Source organism: Pleuronectes platessa, chromosome 14, assembly GCF_947347685.1.
Source record: "Pleuronectes platessa chromosome 14, fPlePla1.1, whole genome shotgun sequence".
Classification (NCBI taxonomy): Eukaryota; Metazoa; Chordata; class Actinopteri; order Pleuronectiformes; family Pleuronectidae; genus Pleuronectes; species Pleuronectes platessa.
The window spans coordinates 21,758,248-21,775,861 of NC_070639.1; the positions used below are offsets into that span (position 1 = coordinate 21,758,248).

At 44.2% G+C, this 17,614-nt stretch overlaps 1 protein-coding gene and 1 non-coding gene across 2 annotated transcripts; both read left to right on the top strand.

The window, feature by feature from the left end:
• On the top strand, window positions 1-16,324 carry cavin2a (caveolae associated protein 2a). The gene is made up of 2 exons (XM_053439650.1): window positions 1-564; window positions 12,524-16,324. The coding sequence occupies exons 1-2, from the start codon at window positions 16-18 to the stop codon at window positions 13,400-13,402; spliced, it is 1,428 nt and encodes a 475-aa protein (XP_053295625.1). The 5' UTR covers window positions 1-15; the 3' UTR covers window positions 13,403-16,324.
• Window positions 16,325-17,479: 1,155 nt separating this feature from the next.
• On the top strand, window positions 17,480-17,561 carry trnas-cga (transfer RNA serine (anticodon CGA)). The gene has a single exon. It is a non-coding gene; the product is annotated as a tRNA-Ser (tRNA).
• Window positions 17,562-17,614: the final 53 nt, after the last annotated feature.

Genomic DNA, 17,614 nt, shown 5'->3' on the forward strand with positions numbered 1-17,614 from the left:
CCCCCCGTGTGAGCCATGGAAGAAGACGCGTCCCACGCCGAGCCCAGCAGCTTGTCGGGCAGCACCCACACCATCCCGCCGCCGCTCGAGCACCCGGAGCTCCTCATCCCGAGCTTCAGCCCGTCCTCCGCGCCGGCCTCCCCGACCCCAGCGGGGGGTACCCTGTCCCGGCTCGGCTTCAGGGGTCCCACCAGCCCGACCTCGGTGGCGCCCGGCAGCCCCGTGGCCGGCGGCCAGGTGAGCGCCATCACCGTGGTGGCGCTGCTGGACAAGCTGGTGAACATGCTGGAGGCGGTGCAGGACAACCAGCAGCGCATGGAGCTGCGGCAGGCCGACCTGGAGGGCGCCGTGCGGGTGGTGCAGGGCGACGTGAGCCGCCTCACCAAGACCCACGTCAGCACCTCCAACTGCGTCAGCAAGCTGCTGGAGCGCTCCCGCAAGGTCAGCGGCCACCTGAAGGACGTGAAGGAGCGCATGGACAAGCAGGCGGTCCAGGTGAAGAAGCTGGAGGCCAACCACAACCACCTGCTGAAGAGGAACCACTTTAAAGTGCTCATCTTCCAGGTGAGGGGTCGAGTCCCAGCAGCGAACAGCCTGTTGACGTTAGAGTTTAGGATCTTTAAAGGGTTCACTTAAACTTTGTGTTCTCATGAAGTCGAGTTTATTGGTCTGAGATCTACTGGATCCCCTGAGGAGGTTATTACCTCAATCTCAACAAAACTAAATGAAAGTTACGCCGATATAAAGTACACACATTAGGGGATAGACCTATGTAGGAAGTACTTGAAAGCACGCACCCAAACCTGATGAGCAGTATAGGTGCTGGCAGAAGACGCTGTGAAAGCCAACAGCACAAACTTTGTGATAAAGTTTTTAATTGCCTTTGTGTGAGAGTCAAACATTTAGCTGAAATAGCCTGATGCTGGGTCTAGTGTTTTCAGAGCTGGATCCATACTAGACACTAGTCAGGATGTGTGTGTGTGTGTGTGTGTGTGTGTGTGTGTGTGTGTGTGTGTGTGTGTGTGTGTGTGTGTGTGTGTGTGTGTGTGTGTGTGTGTGTGTGTGTGTGTGTGTGTGTGTGTGTGTGTGTGTGTGTGTGTGTGTGTGTGTGTGTGTGTGTGATATTTGCCTTCTTATTTGACTGCAGTAGAGTGAGTGTTTTGGTGCATGCTTCTTCGTGCCATGTGATATGTCACATGCTGTAGGTGAGCAGCACTTTATTATTATTATCAACTTATTAAAATTCTCGTTGAACAAGACGAACAGTTTTCGCCTTCAGCTAATTCAAACGCTGTGAGAGAGTTACTTGCTGTTTTGTGACTGTGTAAATACACTTCAAACACACCTAGAGACACTAAGAGAGATTGTTCCCGCTCATACCTTGTGTGTGGGTGTGTGGTTGTGCGTGCGTGTGTGAATGTGTGTGTGTGTGTGTCAAAGAGAGAGAGAATAAGAAGAAGGGTGTGTCTGGGAATGGAGCTGCAGAGGATAATGGAGCAGGGCTCAGACACCGACTGAGTGGATCTGTTTACAGCCCACAGTCATAGTTCACACAGACTGATGGCTTCTGGAGGATTTCACCACTTGAACTGCCACATCACACCTGGGAGGGTAAAACTCTATACTGGCACCGAGCTGAGTGAGAAACTTCCCAGTTTCCCTCAGGAAATCAGAAGTTTAAAATGAGTGGAATAAAACCATCGCTCACTTATCTCCCAACATTTAATGGCTGAAGCTTCTCCTGGTGACATGGCACCTGAAGGACAGTTTTGATTATTGACCCGCAGATAGGAGCTGACGTTCATTAATCAAGAGAGCGACAGCAGTAACATGAATATGTTTGATTGATACATTTCCACTCAACCGTAAAAGGCCTGATCTCGCAGTGTGATTTGTGTATTCTACTGTGATGTGTGTGTGTGTGCGTGTTGGTGCGTCTAAGCGTGTGCATACAAGTGTGTGTGTGTGCCCAGGCAGTGAAAAATAAAGAGGGGGGGGGGGGGCAGCATTGTTGACACAGCCAGAGCCACTGAGAGCTCTTAACCACCGTTGTTATCTGGTTTCCCAGGTACTGAGGCTCTGTTGTTAAAATGCAACAGGTGCCAAGACCTTCCCCTTCACGACAAGGCGGCTCTGTGCGCCTGCGGGCGAGCCACCGCCGATCGATTTGTTTGAATCCCTGCTTTTAAGGTGCAAGAAGTGAGCGACCCCGCTGCTTTAGAGATAGAGAGAGTGGACGGTGACCTCTGTTATGCCAGAGAGCGAGTTTAAAGTTTTTTGTGTCCATCCTGGAGGTGTCGTGTTACTCCCAGGCTCCAGGTGGAAGTGCTGATGTGACTTCTGCTGCTGGAGTTTCTCTCCCCTCTAATTTTCAAACCGATGGGTGGAGGATTAGCAGATGGGTGTAGCAGGGCCAGGCCGCCTCCAGGGCGTGTGTGCACATTGTGTGTAGTGCGTGCAGCCTGCCCATTGGATGTTTTATGCTGATGTGTTGGGTCAGGTGTATGCAGTTACAGAGCTGGTATGAGGCTTGGCTTGCCTGAGGGGAGCAGGGAATGAAAGAACTAAGTGCAGCCCTCGTTCTTTCTCCTGCCTCTTTTCTGAGTCCGGCAATTTCTACCACGTCTCTTTTTTTTGCCTCAGGTATTTTGTCTGCTTCTTGATTTTTCTCCGTCTGCTCCTGTGCTCTAAATGTTCTCGTCTGACACGCTCAGTTTTTTCAACTTTTATTCAAACTCCAACTTGCATGTGACCACTTTTTTTTATTCCTGTGTTCAGTCAAGCCAGCTGTCACGGTTCCCTGACAGCACACCAAAGCACATGCTGCACCCTCACGGTATCTTTGATAACGCACGTTTTGCAATGCGCCCACGAGCCAAGTTCTCTGTGCCGGCCCTGTAGCTTCTGGCCGAGGGGCCCTCCTCCTCCTCCGCCTCCTGCTCCTCACTTGACCGAGCCGGAGCAAAATACTCACCGCCCTGTACGTGCCAGCTGAGGTGGAAACACAGGGGGCTTCTGGGTAAACGCTCTCTGTTGCACCGAGCAGGGGGCTCTGGTCAGAGATGACAGGGCTGTCTGACGCTCTGCTGAGCTTCTGTGTATAACATGGATTAATGAGGACTTCATTACTGCTGCTTGGACCTTGTTTGTTTGTTTTTGTGCACCAGTGCTTTTCGTGTCTCCGCACAAACTCCTCCCCTTATCCGGTCCCTTTCTCCTTCACACACAAACACACACGTTAACATGCACATGCACAGAATCCACGAATCTGCGTCACCTGAGGATTCCAGTGTGTACAGTGCAGACTCTAGTAATTACTGATTGTAACGGCGACACATTTTGCATTGAATTACACACGCATTTCTTTTTTAATTATTTGTCAGACCAATCAATTACAAAGTCTCTTTACCTGAGTGGTTAAATACCAACAGTCACCCTGGAGATCTTAATCCTAGTGGATTTTATTTGCATCACCGTTTACATTAAATGCAGTGGGTTTCAAAATAAAACTCCTGTTACAGAAGTGGTTTATGTCTGAGTAGATCTTAATCTGCCCATCTGTGTTTATTTTACTGTGAAATATAATCACAGTAAACAAGTCCAACGCGGTTGACTTGTTTACTGTGATTATATTTCTTATAAGTCCTTCTCCAGGTTTGCACAGGCGGGCCCAATGCAGAGCTCCACTGGATACTTGGTGGTTTGAAGGGAGTCATGTGACTCTCTCGGTGGGATGGGAAGAGGATGTGTGGTGGTTTGTCTAATCGCAGGGAGATGGAGAGTGACAGAAACAGTCGGAGCTCTCGCATGCAATAAAAGAACTCTCATATCGCATTGCAGGCAAAGAGAAATCTACTCCAGAGCCAAGGTAAACACAGTGGTGTTGATGGAGGTTTTGCTGCAGGGCCTGTGATGGAATGAGAACTTTCTCCTTTTGGTTCTCATTCTTCAGTTGTACATTTACAAAGGGATACTCATTTAACCCTCAGTAAATATATATTTTAAAATCACAAAGTATTAATTGTCAAAGTGTCCATCCATCATCACTGGGTGCTCACAAAGGTTTTGAGTTATCGGCTTAACCCGACTCATTGTCGCCCGGTGCGCTCTGCCACCAGTCGTCTTGGAGCTTTTGTGTACAGACACTTGACCAAAGGTTGTGTCATCATCTTGCCTTTCAGCATCAGGATGTTTTTCCACACTCTGCTCAGGGTCTGTAGATGGAGGACAAACTTGGAGTTCCAGCCACGCCCCAAACTCTGATGTAGTCAAGTGACACAGCACTCTGTAATCTCAAGATAGATCAAACTAGAGTCAGTCAACATTTTCTTAAGGAGTTTATGGATTCTATTTTCAAGTCTCCTTCAATGCAAAATGATTATCGTTTTGTAAATGATGGTTCCAGTTAGAGCTGAATAGACGATAAAGCAAGGTATTCAATAACTGCTTGTACCGTCCAATGGGTGCAGGTCACAGGTGCAGGTGGTCATGCAGTGTCCTCGACCCCTCAGTCAGGCTCCACCCATGCTCCTTTAAATATGAATACTTCTGGTTTTCAAAAACTAGCTAAACTCAAGGCTTTAGAACGTTGGTTTCCACTTGCCTGAATCCCATCTTGTGCGTACAAATACACAAGTGACACAAATGAAGCTTTACTACCAGTTACCCCCATTGAAGCCATTCTCTGAACACGATAAACGAGGGTAGACGCAGCAGTTGAGCTTGAATATTGAAAGCCTTCCTCGCCCCAAACGGGATGTGTTCGGATGTAATTAGGTATTTGAGCGTCACGCAAGTGCAAACATATTCTGTGTGTGTCGATGGCAGAAACTTCCATCATGAAGTTGTATCCATCTCCACAGGTTGGAGCAGGCCACCTGCTGCAGGCTACAGCTGAGATTTGTTGAGTGTCTCTCTCTGGAGCAGATGATATACTGCACCAGCTAATAGCCTAGAGCTGCTGCTGTTTAAGTGTGTTCAGTCATGTAGGGTCTTGATGTGACCAGGCCTCAACCTGTATTGACTCTTGAAGTAGTAGGCCACTTAACTCATAGTATCATGGTGGTAACGGTAACTCATTTCACTGTTGTCACTGTGGACAAAGAGAAATACGAGACATAAAGAAATTCCCCAGAAATACTATCATCATCACAAATGCAATTGTGATCCGGGAGGATTATGTGACTTAGTTTATGTTTATTTGTTTATGCTGATTATACATGGTGGTGTCGGGTCCTACGTCATGGCAATGTGACTCACTTGTTTCCTCCTACATGTTAGTAGAAGGACAAAGATCAAATAAAAAAGTCCAAAGATGGTTTCTACCACTTTGGTTAGTTCCTATCACATTGAAGTATGTTCAAGGGTTTCTGATTAGTTTTGTTTTAACCTTGTTATTTGATGCTGTAAAATAACAGCGTCAGACTCCATGATTGACAGCTGAGACTGACTCACGATTGGTTGATTGCTTCAATGGCTCTTAATTACATCATTAAAAGATTGCATCACCCGTAAGTGGAGACGTGGTGTCCATCTTTATTAACACTCTATGCTTGTCAAGTGCAAATGGCTGACATCTCTTTGACAGTTAACAACAGTGAGATCATCCAGGTTGAACTGGGATGAGATGAATGTTTAACAGACCTTGCTCATGGCACACACGTCACAGCACAGGCGCATTAAACAGGATTAACATAATGACTGTGTTCGTCCATTTTCTGGGCTCTGCTCTCGTTCCTGCTGACTGTGTTGACCGGGTCATTGTGACATGGAGCTGTGCTTTCCTACCACATGACTAAGTGTGGGCTGGGGGAAAGGCCTTTTTGTTTTTGAAACATCCTGCTTTATTAATATGTTGACCACACATACAACCATGGAATAGATATAGAAAAACAAACTATTCAGCTCTACCTGTGACCTCCAGTACACAAGTTATAACTTCACAGTTAGATTCTTACTTGCTTCTATAAGAATGCAGTTGGGTGTGTTGATATTCGTTTGAAAGTAACAAGGGAAAAGGAGCTGAGGAGAAAAGTGAATGTAGGTGAGGGGGAAAAAAGACAAAGAGAAAGATGTCGGCCCGTTTTGCCTAATGATGGGTTAAGTTCCCAGACTGTGATGAGTGTGAGACATGAGAGGGGACGGGGAGGTTTCACCTTAAGTGCCTGCCTGTTCCGTCTGATGTCACATTCAGGTTTGACGAGTTTTAGAATCATCTCTGAGGCAAAGGCAAGTTTGTAGCTGCAGACTCCAGATGTAAAGTACTGGTTTTAACAGCTTTAATAAGACAGATGGGTGAAGGTCATATTAAGAGGGCCGTGCATGATAGGCTAGACAAGTAGCTTTTTAATCATGAAATCTAAATCATAAAACATGTGCAGAATGATAATAAATCAACATAAGTGTGCATGCAAAGACAAATGAAGGCGGTAGCTCTTAAATCAGCTCAATCTCCCAGCGTATCCCATGATGCAGTGCACTTCTTTGTCTACATTACTGCCAAGAATACATATTTTGCATGTTTTTATTTCGCTGCAGGTTTTAATAAGGTTATAGCAACAACCTCATAGTACCTCATGTGTTCAATAAGTAATACGCACGGCTTTAAAATACTTTAGCGACAAAGTAATCTAAAGGATTAAAGAAAGTGCAGGGAGTGTTGCTGCTGCTGTCGTGCCAATGCAACTCAAAGGCCTGTTGCGTTATTAAACAAATGCAACCAACTCCCCTCTCCTGACTCCTCCCACTTGTTCTCTGACGTCAGATTCCAGGCGTCGACGTCTGCATGTTTGCTCCTTCTTGACTTTTCAAACCCCATCAAGTCCTATCACCGAGGCCAAGGCTGCTACGTCCATGGACAGGAAAGAGGAAAACAAAAAGCAGTTCCTCGCTGTTTTATTTTTTATTTCTCTGCGCTTAAATGAAACATGGAAACAAAGCACGTCTTGAGATAACACAACTACTTCCCTGCACACTGACCTCAGTGTGGAGGAAACATTGTGACAATTGGTGGTAGCCTTATCGTAAACGCTTGCTGCATGGCCACACAGGCCTTATCGAACAATAGCTCCGATATGTGAAGTCCTGGATTGTGCTGCAAGAATGTCCAATGGAGGATCTTGGGAGATTGTACAAAGAAGCTAAAAAAGAGAAACATGGAGCGAGTGTGAACGTGGAGGAATGTTGTAGTGAAGACGTAACATCATGCACGGGGAAGGAAAGTACAGGTTTAGCAAATTGGATCTGTGGAGTTAGTGCAGTCAAGATCTCAACGGTCCAGTCAACCACTGAGGAGATAATCATCAATATCATGGCATGTATGATATTACATCTTAGAGCTCATATTGCAGAAGTTAAAACCTGTTCTCATGCACAGGGCCCAGACTTCTCTCCTGTAAATGATGGGTTGAGTCAAGCAAGTTTATCGTTGTTGTTGTTGTTGTTGTTTTCCACGTCAAACACTCTGTCCAACAGCCATTTATCTGTTCCGGGATAATGGGCGCCTTTCTAGTTTCCCGCCTTTTACCAGCCACGTCTGCATGACTTCGCACCTGAATGGGTTATTGTGTTGTGTGATTACACAACCTCGGGAGGCCAGTAAATACAGGCAGAGATGGGAGGGGTTTGCGAGGACGGGGAAAGAATGCCCCAACTTGTTATGCAAACCTTCACGGGCATTAGGCAAATAATCAAATTAATATCTGTCACAGTTTGAGCTAAACTTTGCACGGTGGTATGAGGTGAGAGCTTGGCAGGAGTTTCATATGTTAAGAATATTTATATGAAGTGTACATACATCAGTAGAAGGCTGTGTATCAACACTGCAGAGTGCACTGAGAGTTTATCATGTTCTGTGTTAAGCCAGTCAAATAGGAGAATACCATTTCCTTTTCCTTTCTTTCCTCTTTCCTTCCTCCGTCCACAGATGGCTCTTCGTGCACAGGGGAGGGCTCGATGTTACATAACGTGCTGATGGGGGGGGGGGGGGGGGACTGGATGGCACACTAATGGGACGGATGCTCTGTAATCAAAACACATGCAGATGAAGGCAAATTTACACACGCACAAGTTTAAGGTGGACACTGCCGTGATTGTTCACTGAGTGGGTGTGTGAGAGAGAGGCTGCAGGGACCCTGGTGTTGGGTCATCGTGAACGAGCTACATTGGGTCACGGATAAAGATAAAAGGCAAATTAAGAGCATGGAGGTAGAGTGGGAAGAGCCAGAGCCAGAGCTTTTTCATTAGCTCTTTGTTGGAGATCTGCACAAGAACAACGTCTGATAACAATCATTAAAAAAAATCATTGCAGGTTTTTAAGGTTTCTTTCTTTCTCTGTTTCATTTCAACTTTAGCTTCTCTTCTTCTGTTGCACAATAATTGCAGGGATAGCAATGACGTGCACACATGCATCTCTCTCTGTGTGTGTGTGTGTGTATGTGTGTGTGTGTGGTGGTTTTGTGTGTGTGTGTGTGTGTGTCTGTGTGTGGGTGGTGATTGTGTGCCCTCTCATTGGCAAAGTCCCCCGGAGGCACCTGACTCACTGTGCCAACACACCTGTACCTGCCGCGCCTGCTCGGATTAGGAAAATCTCCAGGAACCAGGAGAAACACACCTGTTCCAACAGTTCAAACACTTATAAATACACACAAGTACAGGAAAATTCCCCAAAAATAATACTGAGCAACTGACATTTTGCCTCCTCACATTAAGCCCCTGCAGAGAATTTCAGGAAAATGTCTGGACTTCAGAGCAGATTTAGACAAGAGACCTAATTCTAACATCAGCACGCTAACATGCTCACAATGACGATCTTAACAGGCTCTTTTACGAGGTGTAATGTTTACGACTTTCAGCCTCTCAGTTTAGTGTGTTGTTGTTAATTAGCACTTAAACACAAGGTACAGCTCAGGCTGATGGGAAAGTCATTCGTTTTGCAGGCATTTGTTCATGAGCTTAGTTCAAGTATTAGACTTGTATGTAAACGCCAAATTTCATGGGTCATCCTCTGGGGACTGTGAACGCAGAAAGTAAATCAAAATTCATTCACTGTGGCCCAAAGTGTATGATAGATCCAACAAATTTGCATTTGTCTATTAAATTTATCTCCACCATGTCACCCAGTCCTGAGTAAAATATGTTAATGAATGGAAATGTACAGCAGAAGCCCGTTCACACACAGAGAGACAATATAAACAAAGGAGAGAGAAGAGTTGTGGAAGTTGTAGGGTGTCATTACCCTCATGGTACAAACAGAAACATGCTCACACAGTAACATGAGTCTATCTGAGCTCTTTCAATGAGCTGAGAACAGTGTCCTGCCCCGCCCCGATCTCTCTCTCTCTCTCTCTCTCTCTCTAATAGAACAGGGCAGGACGTTCTAGAGAAGTGACTAAAGTTAACTCAGGGTTAATAAAAACTTGCAATTAGATGGCAATTCTACCGTGCGAGTGTTGAATGTCCTCCTGAACTCCTTTACCCAAGCGTTGGAACAGAATATCCTTGAATTGAGCTGCCTATGTTAAATACAGTAAACTCGCTGTCACATTAAATTAACTTTGATTTCTTGGTTCACTCCACATTTATATTAGTTATTCTTTATATCGCTTTGTTAAACTGTTTTTTATTGTTTTTAATAGACAATAGACAATGTCTTACATGGCTGCACACAACTGCACAGTGGCTCACAGTGACGCTCAAACACACAAACACACATACTTGCACACACTGTATCACATTCTTAGTGGCTAATGAGCACTTGCTTAGAGGGTACACTAATTAATGGGGTTCCCAAGAGAGATGTGCCAGAATATAAGGTCCACGCACACACACACACACACACACACACACACACACACACACACACACACACACACACACACACACACACACACACACACGACAGACCTGGGTCAAATGGTATTTAGGAAGATTTTATTTTCTGTAGCTCGCCTGCAAAGACTTGTGGGAGTTAAACTGAGGGCGAACTCACTTCATGCTGTCTCACTAATTGGACCACCAAACACAGAAGCAGCATGTTCACGAGTAAAACCAAACACAAGGTGCAGAAAAAAGAGCTGCACGAAGTCAAGGCAGTGAAATAAAAGCCATAAATGTGTTTTCAGACAGAACTTGAGGTGAAAACCTTGCAGACTCTTGCTCTTGAAGCTTAATTAAAGTATTTTTTTTGCAGCAGGTCGAGTACAGTGTGTACCAGGAGGGCTCTGCTCGCATTCGAGTCTTTTCTGCTGCCTCCCACATACTCCAGTAGCCACACTGATTATATCAAACATGTTTGAGCCAAATCAGAAAGTCTCATGACGTGCCCGGACTGGAGCAGAGGTGTGGAGGCTGGATCTCTGGATAAAAAAACTCAACATTGCCAAACAGTCAGGGAAACATTTCAACAGTTTATCATGAGGGGATACTCGGCTGAGTGTCAGCAGAGGTCATGCAAGGCTGTGATTTTTGTAATCATGACTGGGTCAAATTTAGGTGGTTGTATCTCACGCTTCATGTTGATTGACTCTATCTTAAATGTGCACACAGAGAAGGGAGATAAATTTAATCTCTGGAGCTTTCAGGGATTTCTCGCGTGTTTTATAGAAGAGAGATCGGTCACGCAGCGCCTGACTTTCTGATTTTGAGTTTGCACAAACACGTTCCGTCTTTCTTGGGCGTGGTGCAGTGTCAGACCAACCGCAAAATAGGGCATTCAGACGGTGCTCATTCAGAAACAACAGGAGGGAGACACGGAGAGCACAGCTGAAGAGGAACGGATTACAGTTAAACAAAATGAGAGTGGGAGGTAACCAGACCTGTTCCCCAAGGTGCTCGCTTTGTCCTTTTGGATTACCAGTTAGAAAAACCCATAGTGCTTCATGGCTCCCGGCTTTTTGAGGATTAATGTCATACCTGAATACACAAAAAAGCAGTTTGTGGATATTCATCAAACCTCCCCCTTTTAAATATTATTCCTGATATTCTGTTCCATTGCCCTGCTCTGATGTTGGGTCTTTTAAGAACACGCTGACAGATTTACTAGCACGGACTGAGATACCACACATGCTTGGCACACACCTGAACCGTGAATCATGCCTGCGTGACTGAGATCAAGTCAAGATGCATCAGGGATCTGCAAGGTGGTAGAATCTGAACTGTTTTCCACTTCTGAAGAACTGTTCATTTACAGTTGTACAAAAACCTGAGTGCTCTTTGTTCAATGTCCAGGGGATCAGTGAAAGAAATTGGACAAACTTTTTGAAGTTCAACACTATAACTATATAGACTGAACTTTAAAAGCACTGCAGGACTACTTGTATTTACATTTTGGATTTGTGCAGTTCAACAATCACACACACGGTTACAAAGCTTTCTTTCCATTGTCTCAGGAGTTCTATCATTTCATCTAACGCTCTTATAAATACAACGCTGTGTCACAACTGGCTTCACATAGCACAGGTTTACTTTGCCTGACAGATTGCATGCACGGTGCTTCTTTACTTTTCCGCAGCATTGGTGACGGACGGGCATGTGGTTGGTCCAGTCCTTAAGTATGTGTTAATGACACCCCGAGAAAAACGCATTGCACAGTCCCTCGACAACTAATGGCATCCTGTGACTTAGAGCACCTCCATAATGGAAAGAATGTAAAACCTGAGGCATGTTCGAAAACAACCTCTTCAAACGGGAGGATTGTATAAAGAACGGGAGGTTTACTGACTCTCTGATGCAGATAGAAACATGAGATGAAAAGCATTTGAGAGCTTAAACCTTTGGCTTTTATTGTAAATCGTTGGATTTGATTTAGACACTGGATATGGATGGAAATCAAAAGCATTTTTGTCTATATTTTAAAGTTTAAAGCTCTCGATAGCTAATGGCGTTGAGTCGGGACATCTCCACCCACCCCATCCCATTAAAATATATTTCATTCCAACATGTATGAGGAGAGGTTGGGACTCGCACTGTAGATTGATACTGGCAGGTTGAGGTAAAACAGAGCAGAGAGAAAGAGATGCAACTGAAAACCGAGAGCAGCGTGTGACTCCTCCAGAGAAACAGGTGGAATTCCTCACGCATTTCAGGAGAAAGCTGAGGAGTTATGCAGAAACTGGTTTCCTCCGTCATCAGCAGGCAGATTAACCCAACATGTCAGAATGTATTTAAGGCAGACATCCATTTGCAAGGGCCAAAGGGCCAGAAGTATATAGTAACGTGTTCATGGGGAATGTGTTTGGATGTACGCTTCAAGCAGCATTGTAAAGAATTCCTCGGGAGGCTCTGGTACTTGGAAAGGTGGCTTAGGTCTAACCCTGACCATAGCTATCTCAAACAAAGATCATGGAGATCATGTGCTGGAATTCATCTGCATTCTCATTCAGGAGGTCAACAAGTTTTTCTCCAATTTACAGCAACTTGTAAACTTGTGGTATATTCTATTTAACTAAAACCTTGTGGACGCTTTTAAAACTGATTTCCAATGACCATCCTTTTAACCATATTTTTCTGTCCTTCTGTTTCTTAGGAGGACAACGAGATCCCCTCCAGTGTGTTTGTCAAGGACTCCCTCAGGACCCCACTGCCTAGCCAGTATGACGCAGAGTCCACCATGGTTACTCCATCCATCGCAGGCTCGGTTGAATGCAGCCGTGCCCAAGACGAGGGTCTCCAGACCATAAGCCTGTCCTCTGACGACGATGATGTTCTCAAAGCCCTGCAGGAGGAGTCCGATATGCTGGCGGCCGAGGCTGAAGTTGGTCTGGGCAGTTCCCGCCCATATGAGAGAAGAGCCGACAAATTCAAGCGCAACAGCCTGAAGAAGGTCGATAGCCTCAAGAAGGCCTTCACGCGCGAGAGCATTGAGAAGAAGATGAACCAGATCTCCACCAAGATTGTGCCCCCAGAGAAGCGTGACAAACTCAGGAAGAGTCTCACCCCCAACCACCCCAAGAGCCCAACTGCCAAGTCCTCCTCATTTAAGGTGTCTCCCATGACCTTCAATGTAAAGAAGGTCAGGGATGGGCAGACCCCCACGCAAGACATAGGTTCCCATGGGGCAGAAGACCATGTGGAGATTCCTCATCTAGGAAACATGGATGGTGACATTCCCTTGGCGGAGGTTCATGCCCATGAAGACGTTGTGGAGGTAAATCAGGAAATGCTAGGTCCCTCCACCCCAGACAGCATGAAGGCAGAGCTGGCAATCAACGGCAAAGCACCGAGCATTGAGTGTGAGATCAATGGGGATCACGCTGCTGGCCTGGCAGTACCAGAGCAGGATGAAGATGTTGGCGTGGATGAAGATGATGAGGAGGGAGAAGAGGAGAAGCACAAAACCCCTGTAGTACCAGCAGCCGATGCCCAGATCCCCACAGCATCAGCTGCTGTGGAGCAAGCAACCTAATTTGATTTTGTTGAGCATAACTTCTAATTTCACTCTCTTCTTTAAGATTCTACATTTGATCCCCATCACACTCGAATGATCCCTCCATTATAAACACTCAGCTCCCAAAAGAACTCAAAACATAATCATAGCTTCTTGAGTTACTCCATCCTCGGGCCTTTTTACTACTTTATCACCAGTATAGTCTAAAAATGTTGATGCCTCGGTCAAATCAAACCTCACAGTGCAGATCACCAATCTCCTATTTCAACCAACACGGTGCCGCTTTACCTTTACCAGAACCGGTTCTTCAAATCCAAGAAAGGTACATACGATTTGACCCACTGACTTTGGAACTGCAGCAACAGGGAGAGGATTTCCAGAACCTTCTCATGAAAAATGTAATGACTTTAAGATTCCATTTATTTTTTAAAAGCCAGCGAAATCAGTTGCATTATGGCCGCCTCAACTTATTTCCAATGAAATGGAAATAAACTGCATCATCGCCTACAGCTGGTATGGAGTGTGAACTACTCTACATTCAGATCTCAGACCAGTTGAAATGATGTGAGACAGCTGTGGGCTGGCTCTGTGCCAGCATGGCCCCAGTGGAAACGAGGTACAGGACTGATTCTTAATCTCTTGCTCTTGGTTGCCCAAGAAAAGCCACATGCGCCATAACTCACCCTCGTCAGCTGGTGCCCGCCCCTCCGGCAGCAGCACATCGCCAGGGTGGTGAGCCAACCATCTCCCTCCTGCTGTGCGTGCCTGTGTCTGGACCCCCCCCCGCCTTTTGTTCTTTGTGGTTCTTGTGAAATAGAGTAGATGTCCGGCAGCAGCAGTGCTGCCCACAGCCTACTGAGGCGGTGCGTTGCCAGGTTGTGCACGATTTGGAATGGGCAGTTTGTAGGTTTTCAGTGAGAATGTTGCGGGGGGGGGGGGGGGGGGTTGTAGTGGACTGGAGACTGTTTACAGAATTTCTTTGGACCTGTACTGAAAAGCTTCACTAACAGGTGAACGTCTTGAATCTCCTCATCTGTCCTTCTTCTTTATAAGTGTTAGTCCGACCTGATCGCTGAGGACCTAACTGCAGTGCCTGAGAAGTTGCATGAGGAACCTAAAAATATCATAGTAATTGGTGTTTGCCGATTGACTACCAACAGTTCACCTTTTTAATAGAGTAGAAATAGCATAGAATTGTTTGAAATAGTAAAAAGAGAAATATATATTTGAGTCCCATTGATGAAGGACAACACTGCAGCACGGAAGCTGCTCTAGATTGAGAGACAAATATATGACTGGCACAAATAACCCATAGGTTTTAATACTGACATGTGTGAAATGTCCACTCTACAGCCCTGGGTCTTTTCTACAGGGCATCAGTGTATGATTATGTACAGGAAATATTTTCTACACGAGGCACTCTACTCTTTAGGTATTTACCGCTTATATAACATAACATATGAACTTTAACTGCCTTGAGTATGTGTTATTAAACAGTAAATGTATCTGTAAAGTTGTTTTGAGTTATTAAATGATGCTAGGGTGTAATGAGTAATATTTTACTTTCAGGCATTCATTGCGTGCATTGGGAAAAGTTAGCTCAGTCTCATATGTTTAACACTATCTTATAAACATTTGCATTCACTCCGACACTCCTTAAGTGCCTCTGCCTTGCACAAGCTGGTATGGAATAGATTCCTATGTTGTCTTGTAGATAAGAGTGATAGTAAAGCATTCCTGATTTTTTTTTTTTTATCTCTGTTCGGAGGAATTCTTTGCAGCTTTAACTTTACAGAGCATATTCAAGCTTTGATTACAAACTGCAGCAAGAGAGGATTTAAGTTTTCAAGAAGGTGCAAATGCATTTTTCACAATCAGCCTTGTGTTTGGAAGTTGTACCTGCAAGGTTCTATAAAGTCACCTTCCTCCTGTTGCACATAGTTAACGGTTTACATGCCTTAGTCATAGATTTCTAATGTTTAATGACTCCCTAAGAATAGTTTGGCGAGTGATTCCAGGGGCCAGGGAAACTTGTCTTTGTTTTCTGCACATGTGCAGCTTGGAAGAGAAGAGCCTGGAATGTGTCACAACATAGAATTGGAAATTATAGGAACCAATTGCTGGCACTACAGGATTGGAGAACCTCTATTTCAGTTACACCACTACGACCTACTTCCATTATTCTGCTTCTAAATTAGACAGAGCAGAAATTAATCAGCTTGCATCTAAGTTATGCAAGAAAATCACATTATTGACGTATCGTGCATTTGATATAGATATATATATTTTCAACACTATTTGACAAAGTAATACACTCAAAGCCTTTCAGATGCTTCATGTTTATAAAAGTTTACCAATCTTCTATTTGGATATGATGGGTAAACAACTTGTTACCTATGTACTCAGTAAGTCTGAGGATTCTTTCTTTTTAATTCTTCTTTTGTATAAATCACTCAACTAAAATAAAGAAACATTAGGCTTACGTGTACATTCTGTTTTAATGCAGAGGTTAAAATGTGACTGGCTCTGATGTATTTCTGCTAATTCATGTAAAAGTGTGTTAATTTGGTGATATCCCTGTCTGCTGTTATTAAAAGAATATATCTAGAAATTATTATCTAGACATTTGTGTGTGTAAATGTCTATTTTGTTTTCCTTTTGTCTTCAAATCACTGTTAAATCTGGATATATGTGAGGACCACTGTTTGCTGGGAAAGCTCTGGCATGAGATACCTACAGCACAGGTAGAGATGTTTAATATCATCTTTGTTTGGAGTTTTAAACCTGTTAATCTAGTCGCCCACTTAAAACCAAAGAAGTTTCCCCCACAGCCACTCGAGTGTTTCGATGTACACCTGCTCACTTGTCTCAACCAGTCACGCAGGAATTTCCCTTCAAAGTGTAGTATTGTATACGTCAATAAAAACTTTATAACATTCAGATTTGGATTGTGGTCTTTATTGTGTTAAGAGTCTCCTCTGTGTGAGTAAATGTTGCACACTTTGCATAAATTGAATGATGGTAGCTGCTGTCCTGTGCGTCACTCAGGCCCTGATCCCTGTGACTCACACGTCTGACCAAGGAATCATAAAGTTCAGCTCCCTGTGGGGTTAGGCTGTGGTAAGTTAATAAATACATGAATAAATAAATAAACTTAACTGTAGGTAACAGGTTAGAGAATTATCTCAAGGTCTGTTTGCACATATTTTGTAATCTGTCGAAGATGTTTCTGATAAGTCGATGACGTACAGGAATAACTATTAATACTATTTAGAATTATTTAACAATCTTTCCACAAATGTCTGGATACTATGAAAATTATTTGGAAACAGGACAAATTATTTTAAACTGACTTTTTTACTAATATATTTCTCACTCATATGTCATATGATAAGAGAATGTTGTATATATATATATCAAATGTGTAATATCATAGCAGTGTGTTATATATCGTATGTGTCACTGTAACACATATGTTATATATATGCATACTGTGTGTAAATATATACATGTTTGTTGTGTTGTTGTTGTGGTAGCTCTTCGCTAATATACATATAAAAGTGAAGCAAAAACCACACTTGACAACAAAGTTCACTCAAAATAAAGAACAGGAGTCAACGAGAAGAAGACAATTCGATTTAAACGACATTATTTTGTCGTGTATGTTTATGCACAACAGTAAAAGCACCTCTGTTCTCCCGGATGCGTCAGATCCGTCCATGTGTGATGTACAGGTTGTTTACAGCAGTGTTAATCGATGCCTGAGCTGCTGTGTCTTATAATCACAGTCTATGGTTTTTATAACACGTGCATCATGGTGTCTTCCTCGAGCTGCTCCCTCGTGTTTGTGGTGTTTAGTTTCAGTTTCAACAGGTGTGGGTTGTGTTGATTTCACGGTGTTTGTCTCCCCCTGGTGTCTGAACTCAACACCCTGCACTCCACCCGCCATATTTTCCAATTTACCACAGTCAACATCTCCGCTTCAAACGACACGCAGACAAACACACAACTTCAAAAACTTTAAAATAACGCGTTCGGTTATTGTGTTGTTCTGAGATGTTTAAATTGGTCTTAAGTCTGCATATGTAGACACTTGTCACGGTGGCCGAGAGGTTAAGGCGTTGGACTCGAAATCCAATGGGGTTTCCCCGCACAGGTTCGAATCCTGTTCGTGACGATTCGCTTTTACTTTTTTTCCCCGTTTCCGTTCACTTCAGAATAAAAATACAC